Source organism: Strix uralensis, chromosome 18 (assembly GCF_047716275.1).
Source record: "Strix uralensis isolate ZFMK-TIS-50842 chromosome 18, bStrUra1, whole genome shotgun sequence".
NCBI classification, from domain to species: domain Eukaryota; kingdom Metazoa; phylum Chordata; class Aves; order Strigiformes; family Strigidae; genus Strix; species Strix uralensis.
The window spans coordinates 10,728,294-10,749,586 of NC_133989.1; the positions used below are offsets into that span (position 1 = coordinate 10,728,294).

General features: G+C 41.0%; 1 protein-coding gene across 2 annotated transcripts in view; it reads right to left on the bottom strand.

The window, feature by feature from the left end:
* Positions 1-21,293, bottom strand: part of EYA2 (EYA transcriptional coactivator and phosphatase 2) — a 102,459-nt gene that overhangs the window by 54,040 nt on the left and 27,126 nt on the right. For both annotated transcript variants that reach the window (XM_074887970.1, XM_074887969.1), the window contains exons 2-3: positions 5,331-5,449; positions 268-316 (exon numbers count right to left, since the gene is read on the bottom strand). In XM_074887970.1, coding sequence (XP_074744071.1) covers positions 268-316; positions 5,331-5,439 — 158 coding nt within the window. In that variant the 5' untranslated portion in view covers positions 5,440-5,449. The remainder of the gene's footprint in view (positions 1-267; positions 317-5,330; positions 5,450-21,293) is intronic.

A 21,293-nucleotide genomic window follows, 5' to 3' on the forward strand; every position in this document is an offset into this window, starting at 1 on the left:
CTGTGGTCACTCATACACAACAATATGCAAACTGATAAGGTTTGGATTCCCAGGGGTACGAAAGTACAGTGCACAATACCTCAAACCTTCTTTCACTCCATATCTAACAAGATTAAAAACCAGTTACTTCACTGGGCCAGAGACATGAGGGGAACAGGTGGATGGGCTTAAGACAAATGCTTTCATTTAAGGTGACAGAAGTCTGCACAAAATGGCTGTTCAGCAAAACTTGGTTTTTAAATTACAGCACTTGGCACAAGCACTCACTTTGTGGAATACAGATGGAGAGGACACTGCGGTGCTGCTTTGCTGCTGCCTGGAAAACAAAATTAAAGGGTCTTAGATTTTCATCATGTTCTGTTCTATGGCCAAGCTGATGCCACTGGTTTTACCACTGTTGTTTTGAGAAAAATAGACAGGAATTAGAAGACTTTGTTTTTTGTGAATCTCCACAAACTGAAGTAGGTAAGAAAGTTATTCTCCACTTAACAGCAAACATAGATTTAGTTTTTAACTGAGGGTGATACTGATTGAGCTACCAGTTTCTTCTTCTCATGGGACTGATATCAATCATGAAGCTGGGCTTTGGTAGGATGATTCATATGCTAAAGGCTCTAAAAGCAACTACTATGATCACGGAAATGATTTAAGCTCACTGCACTTTTTGCCCTTTTGTTTTTCTGGTACTCTCCTAGACCATGACTCACTTTCTTTAATGTTTATTAAAATATATCAAATCAAAATAAATATTCAAAATACAACATTGTAAATCTCCTTACTCTTGAATTTTTTGACCTGCCAGCAATCAAAATAATAAACCATTAGAAAATGTATCACACAGGTTATATGTGCAGTATGACTTCCAACGTACCAAACAGTTGTGTCCTGCAACTCTACCACAGAAAAATGTGCCACCATCTTTATTTAGAGATAACTTTAGGTTTAACTAATTAGAACTTAAAAAAAATCTAAATTAAAACCTGCAAGTTGCCTGCAAGTTGTGCTGAAAGCATCATACCTACATGCCACCATGAGCACGTTGCCTCCATAATGCCATTCAAATTTTGCATCTCAGTTCCTGTCTGGAGCTGTTAGATGTTATTACAGCACTATAAATGCCAAAACACCCTCACAATCACCAGTAAGGACTTTAAACACAACAGATTCAGCCTCTCTACCTGCTGGCTGCATCAACGAACCACCAGACTAATTGCACACAGCTTCTCCATGCAGGGAGAACATCAAGCATCGTGTTGTCTGCTGATGGCAGCACCACCACCCTCAACGTTGGCTGCTGGCATCTATAGTATAATTTGGTACACGGGATTGGAAACATCACCCAGTCTCATGCAGAAGATGATCTCTCAACTGCAGGTGCACATGCTGGGTGGAAAGGGAGATTCCTGCAGTGCCCCGATGCCTGCACATTGCTACCACCAGGCAGGAAAACATCTGCAGTGCTGTCCCGTGTGTCAACAGGGACATACCCACAATGCTGTAGATGGATTATCTTCAGTACAAAGTTGTCCAAAACAGCACCACTTCATTTGTTCAGTCATTTGTAAGTTGGTGAATTAAATATTTAAACCACGTTTTATTTAATGAAATATGCAAGTACACATAAAGTCCAAATACATGCAGATAGTCCCATGGGTTTGGGTAACTTGTTATGCCATAAGCATGGAGAGAATGTCCAAAAAGATCTGACATGTTCACATATGAAATGTGCGTTCTTCCTGATTTAACTCTCTTTTGAAATTGTTCTTTCCTATACAACCTTTTTTCACAACATTTTACATGTCTTTATCATTTTACATTATAACATGGAGATTACACCAAACTATTTTTAAAAAACACAGCCATTTAATCTGATACCTTTTAAAATTAAACTTCATTTAAAAACGCATTTTTATCTTTGTTCATTTGTTTATGGGAGAACCCCAATGGAGGAGCATGAGTTCTAACTAAAAATATTGACTACTAGATACTATTCCTTTTTTAGAATGTTAATTTACTGTGTATAACAATAATACTGAAATTCTGAATTTCCTAGGAAACAATAACATTTGATTAAAAGATGGAAACATCTAAACCGCACACTTTCTTCAAAAAGGGTCCCTTTTTTCATAAACTTGGAAATCTTCAGAGCTAACTTTATTTAAAAAAAGAAAAAGAAATCCATGTACTCCTTTCTGTCTCCTCCAGGATAATCGCAGTCATTTAATAAGAACTACACATTAGGTTAGAATAGATAAAAAATATGGAAATAAAGGTGTCTGTGCTTAGGTGCCTACTGAACTCTTTTCTGAATCTGAGAGCAAAGAGCATTTTTTTGGTAATGTACCCGATCCTTTCAGCTCTTTCCCCAGCAACCTGTGACCCAGCCAAGGACCTGCAAGCTGACTGTGACCACCTTCTTGCCCCATACTTACCTTTAAGAGTCTCCCAACTGTTTCATGTGCAGTATCAGAGCAGAGTCACTGCAGCATCGCTGCTTTAGGGAAGGTGGCTCTGGGAACAGAGGCACTGATGACTGGGAGGAACAGGTTTCAGAGTGAGCTGGCCACAACTGCTTTGACAATGCTGCTTATTATTATTATTAAGAGAAAAACCTAGCTTGAGTACATCTATCTGTGAACCAACAGACCCCAGGAGTCATCTGTCCACAAGTCTATGTGCTTTCTGAACACCAGCTGGACGCCTGTTCCACCCCCTTCCTCTCCTCCCTGGGTATGAAGAGGAAACAGAACAAACTCACCCAAATACAGCCACTGTGATCAAATATATTTTTATCACCTGCTCTTCCTCCTCCAACGTGTTTTTCTGTGCCATGTCCCTCTCACTGAAAACTCTTCCACAACAAACGCAAGATTCGTGCCCTTCCTGATCTCTCCTCTCCTAAGCTGTCCCCCAATTCTGCCAGAGTTCTCCCTCTGGCTGAGTACACCCCAAGAACACTGTAGAAGGGCAAATACCACAGCTATGGTATTTGTGTCCTCTTCCAGGGTCTGCTGCAGACACTACCTGCTCTGTGCACTGATCCGTTTGCAAAGGACAGCTCAGGCAGGAGGAGGGTGTGCAGGGGAGGAAGGTGAAACCTATACAGCCCTAATAGCTAACAAAATCACTCTAACCACTGACAGAAACAAAACCATAAGGACTCCTCCTTCACGCACTTACAACTCTGAAACACCCAACACACCAGCAACCCTGCCTTAGTTCCTCTACCTATAAAATGTGGTTAACAGTAACCTATTTCCCAAGCAACAGGCAGAGAGGTTTAGTTTGGGAAAAAAAAAAAAAAAATTGATGAAGGATAGTGTTATACAAACGTACCTATTCATTTACACATATAGATATAGAAAAAAAGGTTGTTTTAAAATCCAAAGCTGGGCTTACCTGACTCACCTTCAAACTCACTCTGAAAAATTTGCTTTGACTTACCTGAAATAAAAGTTTAGAAAATTAGATTAGATTTTTAGATTGCAAAAACAAAAACTATACCATTTCTGTCACACTGTTCCTCATTACTGAAAAGAATTGCTTTGAAGAAATATACTTTTTAGTTTTCATTCATTTAATTCATAATGCCTTTTACATTTGAAAAACAGCAGAACAGATAGTTTGAGCATAAGCTTAATTTCTTTTCTATTTGAAAAATGCTACATCTTCAAATTTTTTATTTTTGAAAGAGGTAAGTACAGAGTAAATGCGTTTGCCAAGAATGCCAAGTGGGAATTTACTGCATGTGAATATGCAATATGTTACTGTCATTGCCAAAAAAAGGCAAGATAAACCTACACGTGTTTCTACCCAGAAGTGCAGGACTAGAGGCAAAATGTGCACTTGAAAATTATATTTATATAATTGCACATCTCACGATAAGCACCCGTGAAAACAGCAGACCACACATCTACGTGGACACCTACATAAGTAAGTGATGCAGCTAGACTTGCTAAAATTAAAACTGTATGTGTAATACAGAGCGTACATTTGTGTGCATTTATTGCATTAAAAGCTCTGGCAGTCTGAGACTTGACAAACACACAAGTATGCTCCTGTTCTTCAAATTAACAAGAAGTATTTTCAAGGGAAAGAGCATAATCTTGGTAGCACAGGGGATCATTCTGTAGAAAAATAACCATAATATTTCTATAAGAAATGCATCAACGTGAGCCGTCACTAGCAAACTGGTGTCCAACAGTACAACTGCTATGTCGGTTCTTATTTATATCGCATAATAACAAATAGTTCCTGCACCAAGAAGTTTACAAAATGATGTATTTAAAAACCATTTCTAGCTCTAATCTTTTCTGCAAACATGTACATTTAAAAGGATGTTTCCTTTAGATTGTTATCCCTTCAACTGCTTTTGTAAATAGGCAGTCACGATGTACGTGATTTAATCACGCAATTTCTAATGCCTTAGCAAACATGCAAGCAAAACATCTCCTTGGCTTCTAAAAGCCTATAAATGAAGGGTTAAACATACTACTAAAACATAATAGCCAGTGCCTTTTCCTAACTCCCCTCTAACAGGAAGGCTGACAGATCCTGACCGCAGCAAACAATAGCTGGGATTGTACTAGCAAGAACTAGTTCAGCTGCATCACTTGCCAATAATTTTTTTAGCAGATTTGACATTCTTCTGTTTCCTTCACTCGAACAGTATGATGGGGGGGAGGAATGAGGAGGAGAAGAGCAGATAAATTTCCATCAGAGCCTCAACCACTGAAAGAATTTGTCCTTGGTACCTGCCAAATGTGAAACTTCAGACCAGAGGCCAGCAGGGCTAACCGTTTGGAGATGATAGCAAGGATCTCAGGGCAATGCCAACTGGGGCTACGAGCTGCTTTGGCAAAATGTTTTTTGGCTGTATGATTCATTGTTGGGCCTGGGAGCCCCCGGGCTCCCCACCACAACAACAGCAGCAGAGCCTCCGAAACCCAGGGCTCACATTCACACCTCTACTGGGGCTCTAGTATGATCCAAACAAAAACTACCAACTCTACGCAAAATACGGTTTATAGCTGCAATTATTCCAGTGGAGCAAACATGCATGCATGTGTGCATATGTATGCACCTACTATACAGAGATATATATCTACATATAAAACACTTCAATTCCATTTGCATTCAAAACATTGCTGAACTAAAGGATTCAGCCACAACTGGATCATCTACAGAAAAATACTCAAAAATTGCTCACTATACTGTAGAACTGTCAGAAGAGGCCTTGCATGTGGCCAGTTCCCTTTGGTTAAGTGTATATATATATACACACACATTATGTTAAAGCCAGTAAATAGTAAGCAAAAGAGACAGCCTACCTTCTATGTCATCTGGAGCCGTGGCATAAATGTTAGAAAGGTTAAGCTTCAGTCTGTCAGGGCACTCTCTATTTACAGTCAGGCTGGGTGATATCACTAGATCTAGCATTTCCTTATACCTGAAGGAAAACAAAGGAAAAATATAATTTATTCATTAATTATGCATGCTTACTAATGATTCATTTTTTTTTCCCTAAGAGTATAAATATTAAAGCTGATTACCTAAACCCAGGCTTCATATAAATTCCACATAATAACATTCACTAAAGTTTTCATCAAAGGGAAATGCTGAATTAAAATGCAGCATTTGCTTCCTTGGAGATTACACCCATCTGATTAATGCTTTCCCTTTCTTCCTGGATTTTGCCATACGAAAACTATATTTCCCGATCTCTCGTATGCCGTCAGAGCGAGAATGCACCCACCAGTGTCCAGTGAGGCTCCAGAACAGACTATTAAGAGCTGAAAATGAAGTTGAGGGCAGTTAACAGCATTATCTAGTCTTACAAGGTAACACGCACCTAACTACAATGTCCTGACCATTAGATGGCAGTGATACAAGGACAGTTCCTTTCACATAAATAACCCCATCTGATTTAACCAAAAATTTCAAATAAACAATATATAGGACTTGAGTCTCCAAAGAAAAATGTAATTGTATGTGTGTGCACATGACCTACACTATGACAACAGCTTACAAACTCTGCGTTACACAGTTCAGGAAAGAGAATGACTAAATCATTATTTCAGACCCTATGAGGAGGCAGACAACATGAATTCTATTCATCTAAATACCACCATTTTCAATGCATCTAACTCCAGCTATACACCTTCTCAGAAGTGGGCTCCAAAGACGCTTGAAATAGAGCTGCTTGCTTCTCTTGGAAGTGTTGGATGTTTTGAATGGGTACAAAACATGGCATTAAGTGCAGAGATCTGTATACCTATATTTGCAAGTTTGGGTAAAGACAATGGGGCAAGTACAGTACGGAAACTGTGTGTTACATTAGATATCTGCACAATGGCTTTTATGCAAGGCAGGTTTCTTGGACACCTTTACCCCCATAATGTTCTGCCCGTTTCCTGCGCAACCAATGCCCGCAGCTGGAACTGTGAAGAACCCACTGGCCAAAGAAAATCTGAAGCTAAATTTGTAAATTAATTGTACTTTTTTTTTTTTAATACACACAATGCCACAGAAACCTATTTGAATTTTCTAAGACCACATCAATGTATTTTGTAGCTTTTGGTTCAAGTCCATAACAAATGACAAAAAGAGGACTCAAAGATGCTATGCCCTTCTTTGCTTTCTGCAGCCACACAGAGTACATCCCTACTTCAGTCCCCTGGAGACTAATGGGGAATCGGGGCTATTAGGGAAAAGCGTAACTGTGCTCTTGGACAAAGCAGAGCCCAGGCAAGAGCAGATGGGAGAGAGGGTATATGGGGGTGAGCAGATCTGGGGCACCTGGCTGCAGCCTGCATGGGCTCCCCTTTCCGCTCAGCACTGAACACACTGCCTGCAAAGGCAGCTGGCACAGCCCTGCTCTCAGTCTTTGTAGTCCAGAGAGGTGCCAGCCTGATGGCATGGCAGCAACAGGCCAGTAGCACACCTAAAACATCATGAGGTTAAAGACAACAGCACATAAACTTGAAATCTTGACACTGGGCTTCTGCAATACTAATCTACGCACTTCTGGGAGAAACGAAGAGGTTCGTTTTGATTTTCTGTTTAAATACCACTGTATGACTTTACCAGCTTTGAGAAACAGAGAACAATAAACCACATACTTTTTATCTGAACCACTCCAATCACTTTTACAAAGCCTGCAAATCCCTGTGGAGGGTATTGTTATGAAGAGGCACAAACCAGATGAAGTATTTTACCTGTAATTGAACAGCAAAGACCAAAGCGCAGTTCGTTTTCACTTTCTCCACCTAACAGCTGGGAAGGCACTCTGCCCAGGCAGAAAAGCCATCCATCCTCCGTGAATTTGCAGAACAGCCAAAAATGGGTATGAAGAGGCATAACCATATACAAACAGTGTCCACAGCCCCAGTCCTCCTTTCTCCAATTGGGCTTCTCTTGTCTGCCCCCCTTGGAAATCCACGTAGGCATATGCACTTTCACCACCAACACAGACTCAAGTCCGGAGGTTGGTAAAGGCTTCCTGATTATGTGCCATGAAAGAGACCTTAAGTCAGCAGTGAATGACCAATGGGGTAGAAATACAGTACTCTAAGAATCCAACACTTGTGAGATCCATGCTCCCTAACTGCTCTGTATTATAGATTTACTAAGAAAACAAGACTAGCATAAAAATCAGTGTTGCTTTGCAGCTGGAAGATCTTTGTTGCTAGTGGGCCTCAAAGGGCTCCACCTTCAGGTGTGTCCCCGTAAGACAACCACAACTGCCTCCCCCTCCCTGCCTTACACACAGACACTGAAGCACAGCAAGACATAAGTAAAAATGCTGGTGCACAGGGGCCACCAACTGTGTCCATAACCAGTGTCCATGCTACCAACTGCATGGAAATGCGACAAGGAGTCAGATTTGTACAAAGATACAAAAAATAGTCCCTAGTTGTAAAAATTCCACCCTAAGTGACTGACTCTAATGGCAGAGACAAACTGGCAATCCAGGACTCCTGACCTAGCCCTAAACAAAACACAGTCCATGAGAAAATACTCAGTCCTAACAGCACTGGAGGAAGCTATGCTCCAACCTGGTACCTGCAGAGGCTGTACTGAAGCACACGTGTCCCCGCTTCACAGGCAGTCTCAGGCACCAGGAGGCAGGCAGATGTCTCGGAGCCACAAGACTGTCAGGCAGTAAGGGATGGTCATGGCCCTTCTGCACACTTTGCTTATGCCAGAGGAAAAAGAGGTTTTTCTCCTGAAATAGCTAATCTCTTTCTTTAGCTGGCACAGCTAGGCTGCCACAGAAAAAGGGGTCAGGAAGATTTTTGTGGTGCTTACTTCTCAGTGGGGAGGAACAAGATCTCTGCTACAAGCAACTATGGCTCCTAAGGCTCTCTTAGAAGCAGCAGGCTGGGCAGAGGCTCTTTTCCCAGTGGAATTACTTTATTCGAATCCATCGGCACCCAATTAAATTTTGTTTGCATGGCTGAGAAGGCAGGGTTCAGTTTTATACCAGGTTTTCCTTTCCACTGTAAGCAGCGCCCGATTTTTTTCCCCCCTTATTTCCTTAATGCTATACCTGAAGTGAGGAAAAATGCTGCTGTCCCAGATCCTGTCAAGCTGGGGATGTTCTACATTGTTTCTCAGATAACACATGCCCTTCAGCATAATCCAAAAGCCCATCATTCATGACACTGCCCAGACTGCTGCCAAGTGAACAGGAGCAGATGTTTAAAGGGAAATGATCTTTTATAATGATTAATGCACTTTAATTACATCATTGTTCAGAGATTTCATTAGCTACTCTCTGACTGATGATTTTTCTGCTGGTTTTGTTCTGTTCACTTTTGTATCCACAAAGTCAGATCACACTTCCCTGTATTTCTTCTATAACATTTTCCTGGGTTTTTTTTCAGCTTCCATTTTTCTTTAGAGTATGTATTAGTTGCATGTACAAACAGGTAACTTTTCACAGAAACGCCTGTCCGGTTGTGCATGTCATGTATGTGTTTGCGTTGTTAGTGGCTTTACCTGTTTTGCACGCACCATTTACCAATTTGTTCATGTGCATTTCTCATGTATTTCTTCACAAGAGTTTCTGAAATTCCAGTTTTAACGATGGCAATCTACAGAAAATCTTCAGTAAAATAATGGAACCAGTATGGTATTTAACACAGTAAATTACATGCTGGAGTGCAACTGATGAAAATATCAGGTCTTTGTTTGCTTGCTTTTTAGAGCAAAAACATTTTCTGGCTTAAGTACTGTACAGTAAATCAGTAATAAAGTTTGTTGAATATGAGCTTTTATTAAAACCAGTGATGGCAGCATCTAGCATGTTGGGCTGACAGACATCTGGAAGAGCTTTTGGCTTCTATAATTAAGAAGAACCTTGTGTGAATTTGGTGCTCAGCTTTTCCATTAGAATCCCCTACTCAAAAACCAATATTTTGCCCTGAAAGTTGGCCCACAAAATCTCTGCCAAGAACAGAAACTTTTCTCTTTACTAATGTTTAAGAAGGAAAAAAGAAAAATAAAAGTCTTTTTCAGTCATTCTGAAGCTAAGAATGCCAAATTAAACATTTTAACGTTTCAAATTTTTGATCGAGGTATTGGGGTAACCTACAAATCACATTTTCTTTTACAATGATGTTTTGAAGGCAGTGATTCCAGACCCCAACTCAAAATACTCAAACATGTGCTGAAGATGAAACTACTGAGTGATCCCCTATCTCTCCCCAGCAAAATACTCAAAGACGGGGGTAAGTGCAATGCCGAAGCAAGACCCAGCGCGCTGACTGAGTCAGCGAGGTGCTCTGGATACTGATGATGATGAGAACTCGATGGATAATATTTTGAAAGGATCAAACAGGAAACCACCATGGCATTGTGGGCAGATGCAACCACACCACAGCTCTGCTCAGCACAGCTGAAAGGCTGGAAGGCACCAGCAAGAGATGAAGGAGACTCCTTCCAAAGCTGGGACCTCTGCTGCTCAGACATAATTTAAAGCATCTCTCAGCCTGCTCTAACTTGCTTTTAGCATCCTCCCCACAAGACACTAAAGGCATCATCTCAGAACCATGGGCATTTCCGTCCTCACTGTGGAGGCAGAGGACTTGTTCCTGGGAAGTCTGCATATTTCACTCATCTCTACTCCATTTCTGGGGTGAAGAGATAGTATTTTGGCAGCAACACGTACATGAAATTGAACAGATATTCAAAAGGGCACTTCCAGGGCATTTTCAGTAAATACGACACCTGGGTAGTAAGTAGTACCAGGATAAACTCAATGGCCAAGCGATGAAGAGAGTTTGGAGGGAATGTGTGAAAGGAAGAGCACAGCATTTGCCCCATAATGACAGCAGTCTGTAGGAGGGTATTTGAGCAAAAGGAGGTTGATGGTACAGTTCAGAAAGGACATACATACCAGGAGTAAAAGACAGTATGGGGGGAAAAAAGCTGGCACGGCTTTGGAAAATACAAAGAGAATGAGCTCTGCATTTGCCATCAGTGGAAGAACTGATGAGTTACGAGCCCTGCAGAATGAAGTAGGTCAGAAATGAAAGACAGGACTCCTGCCCTTGGGAAAAACCTGCCAGATCCTACAGTGGGAAAGACAAAATACTTCAAAGGGAGTAAGAAATTGCAAAGAAAGTTTGACCATGAGGGGTGAGGCAGATCTAGAAATTACTCTCCCTGCAACAAACAACCCCATGCGATGATCTTCTCAAGAATTTTTACTGATACCTGGCTAGAGGCCAAATACAAGCTTAAACCACTAGATCTTCCTAAACATATGCATATGCCAACAGAGCCCTAGGCAGGAGTGGTACAAGCCAAGTCCTCTGCTTTCAGCTTTGTGGGAAGGGGAGGAGTAGAGACAGAGACTGAAGCCTAATTGCAAGAGTAACATTTCTGTCTTGCTTCCATTATTTTATCTGGCTTTAATTACTTGATCAACTGCTTTCACCTTAATTCTCCCCCAAAAATGGTGCAGATTACTAAGTAGAAATCTGCAACTTTATGACTCCAGTGCTACAGTCATGGAAGACAGTCTGATTCCCCACTTTGTTTCAGAAGTGAATTACTAAAAGGTAACTGCAAAAAAAAGTGAAGATATCTCAGTCTCTGATTCAAAGAAAACAAACAAACAAAACCTCCAGTCCTAAAAAGTTTGTCTTTCCTTCATTCCTAGGAGATACAAGATTTGTAATCTTTTTTTCCACATGGGTAGAATTTTCAAAAGCACCTACTATGTCTCATTAATTTTCACTGGGAATTAAGACCTCTACTGTTTTAACTCCTTGGGAAGCATGGCAGCTTAGCCATGCATTTTGCAACCAAGACTAACTGGTTGCAAAATTATGCTCCCCATTTTACTCTGCTCCTGCACAAATAAAGGAATCATTCATAAGCAGGAAAAATGCTATTATCTTGCAGCCACCTTCCAGGTGGTATAGTAATAGGGAATCTCCCATACTGAAGATTTTGGCTACTTCTATCCACACATTTCAAAAGCAGAGGAAAGTAATTTCATTTCCTCTGTCAGTACATTCCTCCTCGCATTTTCTCTCCATCTATAATCGATCCTTTGTTCCTTCCATTTCAAAACTCAAAAATGCTTCAGCAGGTGAAAACCACGACACTATTTTCTCTTTTATAATGAATCTTAGCTCATCCACAAGTACATCTGATAGATGTATGCAGGAAAGGCCTGAACAGGCATAAAGTTAAACCTGAGCTGGCATAAATGCTCATGTACAAGACTGACAGTACAGCCCTGACTACAAGATATCCTTTCAAGGTGACCTGCAGGGCAGCGTGCCTCAGGCTGTTTATATTCCTGAGAGCTGCCTTTCCCTGACATAATCGGACAATAAAAGCAGCAGTACTTGTCTGGATTTATCATTGCCCAGCCTATTCCAGACACAAAAGTAAGAGGACTCATAGTAGTACAGCTTGTAGCACAGCATCTGGGGGTGGGGGTACATAGTTGCATTGTTCTCCAGCACACATCATCTCAGGCAAGTATTAAACCAAGAGGAACAGAGAAAAGTTATGTGATAGGCAAGGGACAAAGCACATTAGACTGAAATCAGAAATTGAGGTGGTAGGGAGGCTGCTCCATATGACCGGCACACAGATAAGCTTTCTTGCAACTGCTGATCAGATTGAGTCAAGTATGAGAGATGAGAAAAAATAAATAGGTGAGACAAAGAAGGAGCTGGGGGGTGTAGTGGCTGTACTGGAGCCTACAGCAAGAAAAATCTTCATTTCAATGGAAGCAGGATGCCACTCACTTTCTGAAAGAGCTGTGGAAAAAGCCCCATCTGAGCAGCACCTTTGTGGGGCTCAGAGAAAGCTGGGCAGAGGCTGCACGCAGAGTGTGCAGGGACCCCCAAGCCCACCCTGGCCAGAGGACAGCGGTCGTGAGCTGTGCTTCACATCCCCTCATCACTCCCATCGTGTACATATTGTCACCCAGTTTTTACATCTGTCGGTCTTCCGAAACGTTCATCTTTTGTTTAGTCCAGCACTGGAATAGCTGGCCATAAGGTTATGTTAAAAAACCCTTCAATTCTAACAAAGTAAAACAGATACACACATAGTGCTTCAGTTTAAACAAAAAAACCCAACACAAAACCAACAACCCCAAAACTTGACACAAGCACAAGCATCCAAATAAGACCTGGATCACATTTAGGTTTGTTAATTCAGTAGTCAAATGGAAAACTTTTCACAAAGGAAAAAAAGTCCTTCCTTTTCCATATTAATTCTGTGTACATCTAAAATGATTCACTTCACACAAGAAAAAAAAAATGGTTTGAGTTTACATTAGGATTTTCAAATTCCTTTCTTTTTTAAATGTGTTAATTCTAAACAATTTTAAGAAAAATAACTGAGAAAATAACAAAATAGACCATTTCTGTCACACTTCTGAAACCCCTATTGTTTAAAAATACCCAAAGTATTCCAATAGCTTTAAAATCCTTCCCCACATGGGTTTTTTTGTTTTGTTTTTAAATGAGACAGTCTTTTTGATCAAAATTTTACTTTCACTGGAAGTTTTCTGTCTTGCTCTAACCCATAGACCAGATGGTACAAAACAGATGAAAAATCCTGTCTCATGAATTTTCTGAGCCAACTTCACCTTTTTTTTTTTTTCTGAGGAAAGCCTGTCTTAAGACTTTTGAGTGCTTGGGACTGGCAAAAATAACTGCATGCCTTGTTTCCCTGGAAGTCCTGAGTTTCCAGATGCATTGGCTTGCTTCACCAGGTTTCATCACCTGCTATTCTAGACTGTTTTTCAATTTATTTTTTTTTCTTTTTAACACGCTGTTTCTTTCTTGTCTCAGACCTGTTGATTTAAAAAAAGCAGGCTGTCTTCATATAAATAAATGTTCTTCCTACTCCTAGCAAGGCTTCACTTCTCCCTTCTCCAGGTGCTCCTTCCCCAACCCCCACGTTGCAGACAGAGAGCGATACCAAGAAGAAAGAGGTGGGCCGGGCTGGGCTGTGATCCCCCCTGCACTTCCTGCAATTAACTCGGGAAGAGATTGAAGGAAGATAGACCAAGGGAAGCATCAGCATTTTCTGCTTGAGCAGTCCAAGGTAAAGGGGATTCAGTGCACATAAACAAACAAGCCAAGCTACCTTCGCTGTTTGTTATGAAGACACAGTCTGAAAGGTAGCTTGAAAATTCGAAGTGAGCTAATGATGGGGTTCGTGCCACAGACTTTCAATCTGGCAGCCTAACCAGGAAATATATTATATAATTGCTTTGAGTCACTGGGGGGTTTAAAATTAATTTCAACACTAGCATTTCACTTAGAATAAGTCAAAATGAGAAAGTTGGATTTTTCAGAATGCCTTTTTTTTTGTCTATTGAACCTGTTTGCTAAATGGAGCAACGTTTGCAAAAGATCTTATTATTTGCCAAAGAATAAAATTACACAGCTGTCTTACTGTGGACAAGCAAGGACCACACAGAACAGACTAAGTTGGTAAAGAAACACTACGAGCTTATAGCCTACAGTCATTTGAAAGATAAAACTGCATGTGTATGCATACATATATATACACACACACAAATGTACATATATAATACCTTTCAGTTTCCACATTTCTCTGACATTCACAAGCTTTTTAATTCCATTACACCTCTTCCTCTTCAGAGCCCCCAAGCCCACCAGGGCTGCATACAACTGCAGAAAGCCATGCCAGCAGCTCCAGCTGCAGAATTGTGGCCCATAACGCAAAACAATTGCCTCCCAGGATGGGGCTTCACAAAGCAGGTACTGTAAGGTCTGGCTCATAAGACTTATTTGTCACTACTGAGGCACCTCTTTCCACTTGGAAGAACTCTGCTTTTTATCCCTTCTCTTCAGAATCACAAGGGCTAATAATTAAATGTAAATCACAAAAATATGATTTAAGAAAAACAATGAGATTTCAAATGAGAAAATAACATCTGATAACTTAGTCATGCTGAAATCATCTGTGTTCTGTTACAGGAGTGTGCAAGAATGTATTTTGTCTTGTAGCCTAGTTACTTTTATGTTAAGTCACTGATTTCACCTAGCTTTGAAATTTACTGGAAAAGGAGCTCTGAGAACCTAAGTCATCTACAATTCTTGAACAACTATCACCTCCACAGAGATAAAAAACTAAAGAGAAAAAATAAAATAACTCCTTACACAAATTCTGCAGTACTCAGAATCAGCAGAGCTGTGGGATTTGTGGGATGGGACCACAGAAAGGATGGGAGTGGGGAGCAGTGTGCTCCTCCACGCAAGAACAGATGAAAGTGGTTACTCTGCCTGCTGCTGTTGCAGGAAGTATCTAAATGCAACTGCAGAAAAAAACATAGATTTAACTGCACTAAAAGCAGCACAATTCTGACATGGAATGAGGAAAAACTTTGATGTTCTAACATACCTTTTCGTTGGGATAAATACCTATTTTGCAGGGCCTTTAGCAGGCAGGTGGCTAATTCACAGGGGGGAGCAAAACAAAAGGGAAACCCAAATAGGTCACAACCAGAATAGTCATTTCTGCCAAATCTGTAAGAATATATCAGAATGTTCTCAACAATGCTGGTCAGTAAGTGGGAGAAATGCTGAAATCATCATACTTGTTTCTGAAAATGTCAGACTTTTCCAGCCATGAAGCTACCCCCTCAGACAGAAAGATGTGAAAGATTTTTTTCAGTTGCCCACAATCCTCCTCTGAGCATGCTCCCCCATGTCTGTGTCTGTGCTGGTGGCTCATCTTGTTTCCCACCATGGGACTGAGGCTAGTACTTTTATGCAGCTTCCTTTACTATTTTTTTAATCACTTCTTGCCAGTAGAGTTTGAATCTGATTTTTGGTTTCTTGGGTTTTGGTCAGGTTTTTTTTCCCCTTCACTGAGTTTTCTGCTTTACACATGTCACAGTGAGGAAGGAGTAGCATCTATGTTTGGACATGAAACTCTGGTCTTAGCAGAAGATTCATTCTCAGGAGTAAACACTGGTGTGTGTGTTCGCAGAGCTGGGGCCTTATTTTGTAAAACATTCATATTAATACATTGCAACATACAGCAATTACACAAGCAAAATTAAGCAGCAAGAAACTACTTCAACTCTACCAGACCAAGATGAAGTGGAGACAATAAAGCATTAAACATCACATAAGAACATCTGCTTCAAAAAGCAATGAAAAATCACAAGTGGAAAGAAGAGCTTTCCTTTCCCACCCGTGGAGCCTTGGGTACACCTGTCTAGACGCCAGTGGCCAAGTTACAGCATGACATTAAAGATCCTATTTTTAGGTAAAAATTTGTGTAAAACTATGTTTAATGCAGCAGGTACTAACTTCTGTAAAACTATATTCAGTGCAATACGACAAGACGAAGAAGTCATCAGAAGTTGCAGAGGGCTCAGGAGGGAAAGCACCATGCAAACAGCACAGAAAAGCCATCGCCAGACAGGCCTGAAGCAACAGAGAGCTGCTACAGCAGCTATGACTGCTGGCTGAATACATCCATGAGTTACAGGGCAACATTAATTCTCTCCCCACACACACAACCCATTTCGAGCCGTATGTCCCACTCAGGAGCCTTTCACTCTGTTTTGGTTTGAGCTGAACATTAGTAGCAACTTCATTTTTCCTTCTGCTACTCAGCAGTCAAGGGAAGGAAGAGAAGAGATGGATAGTTTCTTAACACCAAGAGAAATGAAGTCAGTTTCACGCAGTGAAAGTTGGCCATTAGCTGGAACAAGTGCCAAAGGGAAACATTTTCCAGGAAGTTTAGTGCCGGACAGCTTTACCTTGGGGAGAGGAGCACTGGCTGCAGGGAGTGCCGGCAGCTGTCTTTCTCCGCAGATGGATGGCTTCACGTTGTTGTGGATTTAAATGTGCATGGTTACCCATAAACATTTATACCAGCCAGATCCTAAAGAAGAATTCCTGATTCAAAGGGTAGCAATGCATCATTCATGAAGTTTCCACAGAAAAATGAATGTACTAGAAAATACTTGCCCACAATGTTTCACCGATAACACTCTTAAAATCCACAGGTAATTGTGTGTGGAAAAGGGTGGTGCTCACACTGGAACAGTTCTCACAGATGACACAGTGAGAACAAATTAGTTCTGCTGCAGAGAAACATATGATCAAGCCCTGGTCTGAGACTCAGAAAGCCTGGTGTTTCCTCTCCACTCTGCCCCTGGTAACTCAGCTGATCCCTAGGCAAGGCCTTTGTGAACCACTGTGCATTCTGATCTTTGTGTGCCTTCCTTTCAGAGACCGCAGGACAAGTGCTCCTCTTCCGTGAATGTGAAGCATCAACCAGTACAATGGTGTCCTACTCTCAGTGGGACGTCCAGGTACTGCTGTACTAAATAAACAATAACAAAAGTCACAGATATATAATTTTCCTAGGTCTGCAGTTCATCTTGGAGTAACACAAAGCAGCTTCTACTGAGTTCTTCCAATATGGAAAGCACTCTGTTCTATCCCCTATGACTGGACCATGTCAGACTCAGCACTGTTACCACTACTACATCAATAGCAGGAGATTTTAGAAAAATATACTTGGGTGTCTTGAGCACATCAGTATCTACATTGTCCACAGGCAAGATACTGCTAAACACTGTTCCACAAAAGCATAATTTTATGGAAAGATAGGAGACATGGACCTGTGCTAACACTGGTATGAGCCAAGCATGCATTGACTCACAGTTTCTTCTGGCCTGGATATCTTCACCAGTCATATTTACCTTTGCAGCTACATCATGTGAGTGATCCAGGGAAAACAAGATGGACTGAATAATCCAGACTCTCTTAGAAGGCCCTGACCAAACCCTGCCTGAAGGACCCCCTGGGCAGCCTCAGCTGCCCATGTGCACTGGGGCCTTAGATGCTCAAGGGCTGGCAGCTGCCCCTACAAACAGCAATGTGGGGCAGTAAAAAAAGGTGCATGTTGTCACAAGGCTGAATCTGACACCCGCTAGGGAGAACTATGCGTAGTTGTTGAAGGAGAACTGAGAACTGCAAGTCTCGTTTTGCTCCCAAGCTCTGTCACTAACATATTGGGCAAATTTCTCAGGACTACATTAAGGCCTGTCTAAAACTGGGAAATACAGTATAAACTGCCAATTAAGCTCTTTTTAGGGGCTGGAAAGTGCTCTGAAATCTTTAAGTGAAATCTGTTACACCATTGCAGTATCAATATCCATGCCGATGAATAATGACCATCCTGCACACGAGACGGCCAAGAAGGAGGTGAGGCACGAGAGCTGTCCTTCAGGGCATGTTCTCTCACTCATTTTTGGTCCAAAAGCTCTCCATTCCCCGACTATGAGAATTTCTTCACCCTTTTGATTTACTTCTTAAACCTGTCAGAGTCCTGCAATTGCTCCAACAACCCAGTGAGAAAGGTAAGGCTGCCCCTTTATAACAGGTCTGTGTCAGCACCTCCATTCTCAGCCTGTAAAGGAATAGCATTCAGGGAATAATAATTCAAAAAGAGCTATGGGAAAAGAACTATGAAATGTAGTTAGTAAAAGGACCTTGGATGTGAGGGGAAAATCTAGCATAACAGTACAGGTGAGGCTGGAGTGAGAATGACGTACCCTCTCCTTGGTTAAATCCCACAAGTCAGACTTTCTCTGACCAGAGAAGACAGCAGAGAGGAAGGTCTCTTGTACATGTAGAAGGTTGAAAGCATCTCTGTTTGACTGACACTCTCTTCTCCTGTTCTCCCACCCCTGGTAAGGGAAGATTATCTCATCTGTCTGCAGGAATAAACCAAGGAAGATCATTCTCAAGGATTCAGATGCAATGAATGCCTCATGTTTTACATCTTTAGTACACTGTTTCATCTACTTGTGAAGTATCTTGATGAGGGAAAACACAAATGATGGCCTTATTGTCCTAAATACAACTGATGCCCTACATACCAGAAGCAAACGTTTTGTGGTCTCTCTAAAACTGAAGACATTTTCTCAAGAAACTGGAAGCATAATATAATTTAACAATGCTCTGAAAACCCTGTACTGCTTTGACTTGGTCTCATAGTCTGGAATTCAAGAGCATCCCAATCATCCCTCAGCTGCTCATATTTAAAAAAAAAAAAAAAAAATCTTTGTGGTAGTCGATTACTACACATGAGGGAGAACAAAAACTCTAACTGCCTCCCCCCCCCCCCCCAATTGCTTCTCTCCACCTGATAGATTTTTGGGTTAGGATTTTCAGGGCAGGGGGGAGGGGGATGGGTTTTTCTTTTCATTTCAGATTTTCCTTGCTATGGTCTTAATTAAAGCCTCACTAAATCAGAACTTGTGGTTCCCAAGTAATTGCTGATGGAGCATGTCTGTGGCAGCAGTGGGATCCAAGTCCTGCTATCTGGTCTGAGGGCAGTTTGCCTGTCAGGGTGATGAATTCATCCTGAGGCTCAACACTGTACGGGTGGGAAGGAGTCTCTTGTCCTGCTTCTGCAAAATTGGACAGTACATTTAATACCAAAGTCCAGAGGTCTGTGTGCGCCCACTAGGGAAAGCCACCCTTCAAGCCTCCTGCCCTGCTGTCCTTATCGATAAAACAGGAATGATGGTGATAAGACTATGTGACTTCTGAATAAAACTGCTCTATTAGTGCTAAGGTTTCTAGAAATACCAGATTCATAAAGTTTAGACCATTCTGTGATCAACAGTGAATTTCTGGCTGGATCATCTTCAAACATGTTGAGTCAAACTAGTTAAGCCTAATAATGTAAAAAGAGCTGCTTTCCTCCTTTTGATCCTGCTTAACAAACTCTTCATAAATGCTGTAGGCAAAGCTTGTACAGCACTAACGCAATTGCTATGAAGAGTACTACAAATGCAGGTGCTTGTTCATTACCAGTTAACCCTGAAGCTGCTTTCCAACTGCATGGCCTGAATGTACAGCTGATTTGTTCCTGGATTATGAAATCCAACTGTACTCTGATATACCTTCCCTGTTTTGAAGTAAATCGGGTTACCAATCTGGATTTAGTAAATAGTGTGGTTAAATAAATCAAATTTATAAACTTCTAACATTCACTTAGTCACAATCCTTTCTCTTTGTTTGAAAAGAGCAGAGGGTGGTCTTGGAAGAGAGGCTATCACTCAGCTAAACTTCAAGAAGTTATCCTTCCCTCCTCTTGTTCACTGATGTAATTAAAGCCATCTTTCTCCTCCTCTTTTGACTCTTAATAGAATAAAAATCAAATGTCATGATTAACAATTATTATTGATCTCAAATAATTTATCTGAAGAAGGAAATGTTTTCTAGAGGTTACAGCCAGGAAGCCAAAGGTTTTCATTCCCAGCTCTGACACTAACTCACTGGCTACACATAACCCATCTCCTTTGCCCACTCCCTGGTATAGGACTGTTAAAGGTTTATTTAACTTCAGAGCAAGCAGTTCTGCACACCAGTAATTCTTGGTTACTGGAACTTGGGTATCTCCATGTGCAAGTGCCAGGTTTTCATCTGCCCATGCAAATGCAGAAAGGTTTGTGTTGTCATTACTAGCAAATTATATATGCATACCAGATATGCGTTTTTACAGCACTGAGCTCCTCCTATGCTTTTAAAACCACAAGAAAAAGTTATTGTTTAGGTTAAGGTCTTCAAGAATATGTGTGAAATGTGTAGGAGTTACTCTGCTGGTAAATATTATTTCTGTAGTGAAAGTTGGTTACTTCATCAGTAGGAATAACAAATTGTAAATTCCTGTATCTCTAACTGGAAGGTTCAAAAGGGATATTCTGAATCAGGAGACAGGTTGATGATGGCAGTTTATAAATAAATGTTGAGTGGAGAAGACTTCTATTTTAAAGAGCTACAGTACAACAGTAGTGAGCAAAGTACCACCATCTAATTGCTGCATATCTCGGGGATGTTAGGAGAAAAAAGACAACTAATCAAAAGCAGTGCTTGACCAGTAACTGCACTTTGATTTGTCACTCGTGCCAATTAATAGTGTGGAAAAAGCCAAGGGGAGAAGGAGTTTACTCAGAGCAAATGTTCACATGGTGTTTTCCTTCATATTTATTCCATTAACAATTTGTTTCTGTGGATATTTTAAAGTCAGGCTAAAATAACAACACAGAAATAACAAATGGGACAGCTTGATTCACTTTGTGGGTTCAGGTGGGCAGAGTTCCGATTTCCCAAGAGTTTTGGTGTGACAATAGGGTGAAGCTTTTTCTTTAAGCCCAGGTGAAAGCTAGCCTGGACCCAAGATCTCAAAGCTGTTAGCATCAGGTTTATTTTCAAGACAGCGGGAAGGATTTTTACAGCGATGACCAAAGGATATTATCAAACAAGGAAGAGTTACAGAAAACCTTCACAGAGATCCTGCCATCCAGTCACTGATATACCACAGGGCAACATGGTGCAATGATAAATGCACCAACCCAATGCCATTCACACAAACACCCTTGTTTTCCTTCGCAAAGTCTGATCTGATAAAACACTTACTGAAAGTGCCATTTTATGATATTAAACAGGCCTCAAATGATTTACCAAAGTACAGAGGGACACTGACATTTGAACTGCAGGAGTTTTGTTTTCCGTCTTGTTTTTCCCCCCCTGTGACTATTGCATTTGAATAACTGGAATTTTTAAAATCCCTTTTCCTCCTTTCACCATGATGTAATGCAACTGTTGCACAAGACTAACAATGTAGAACTCCTGCTGCTGGAGCCAAATTTGGCACCAAGAGAGATTAGGATTGGCACCAAACACCGTGATCTTTGAAATAAATTTGGCAGACATACTGAAAAGGTTTGCCATTGCTACCATAAA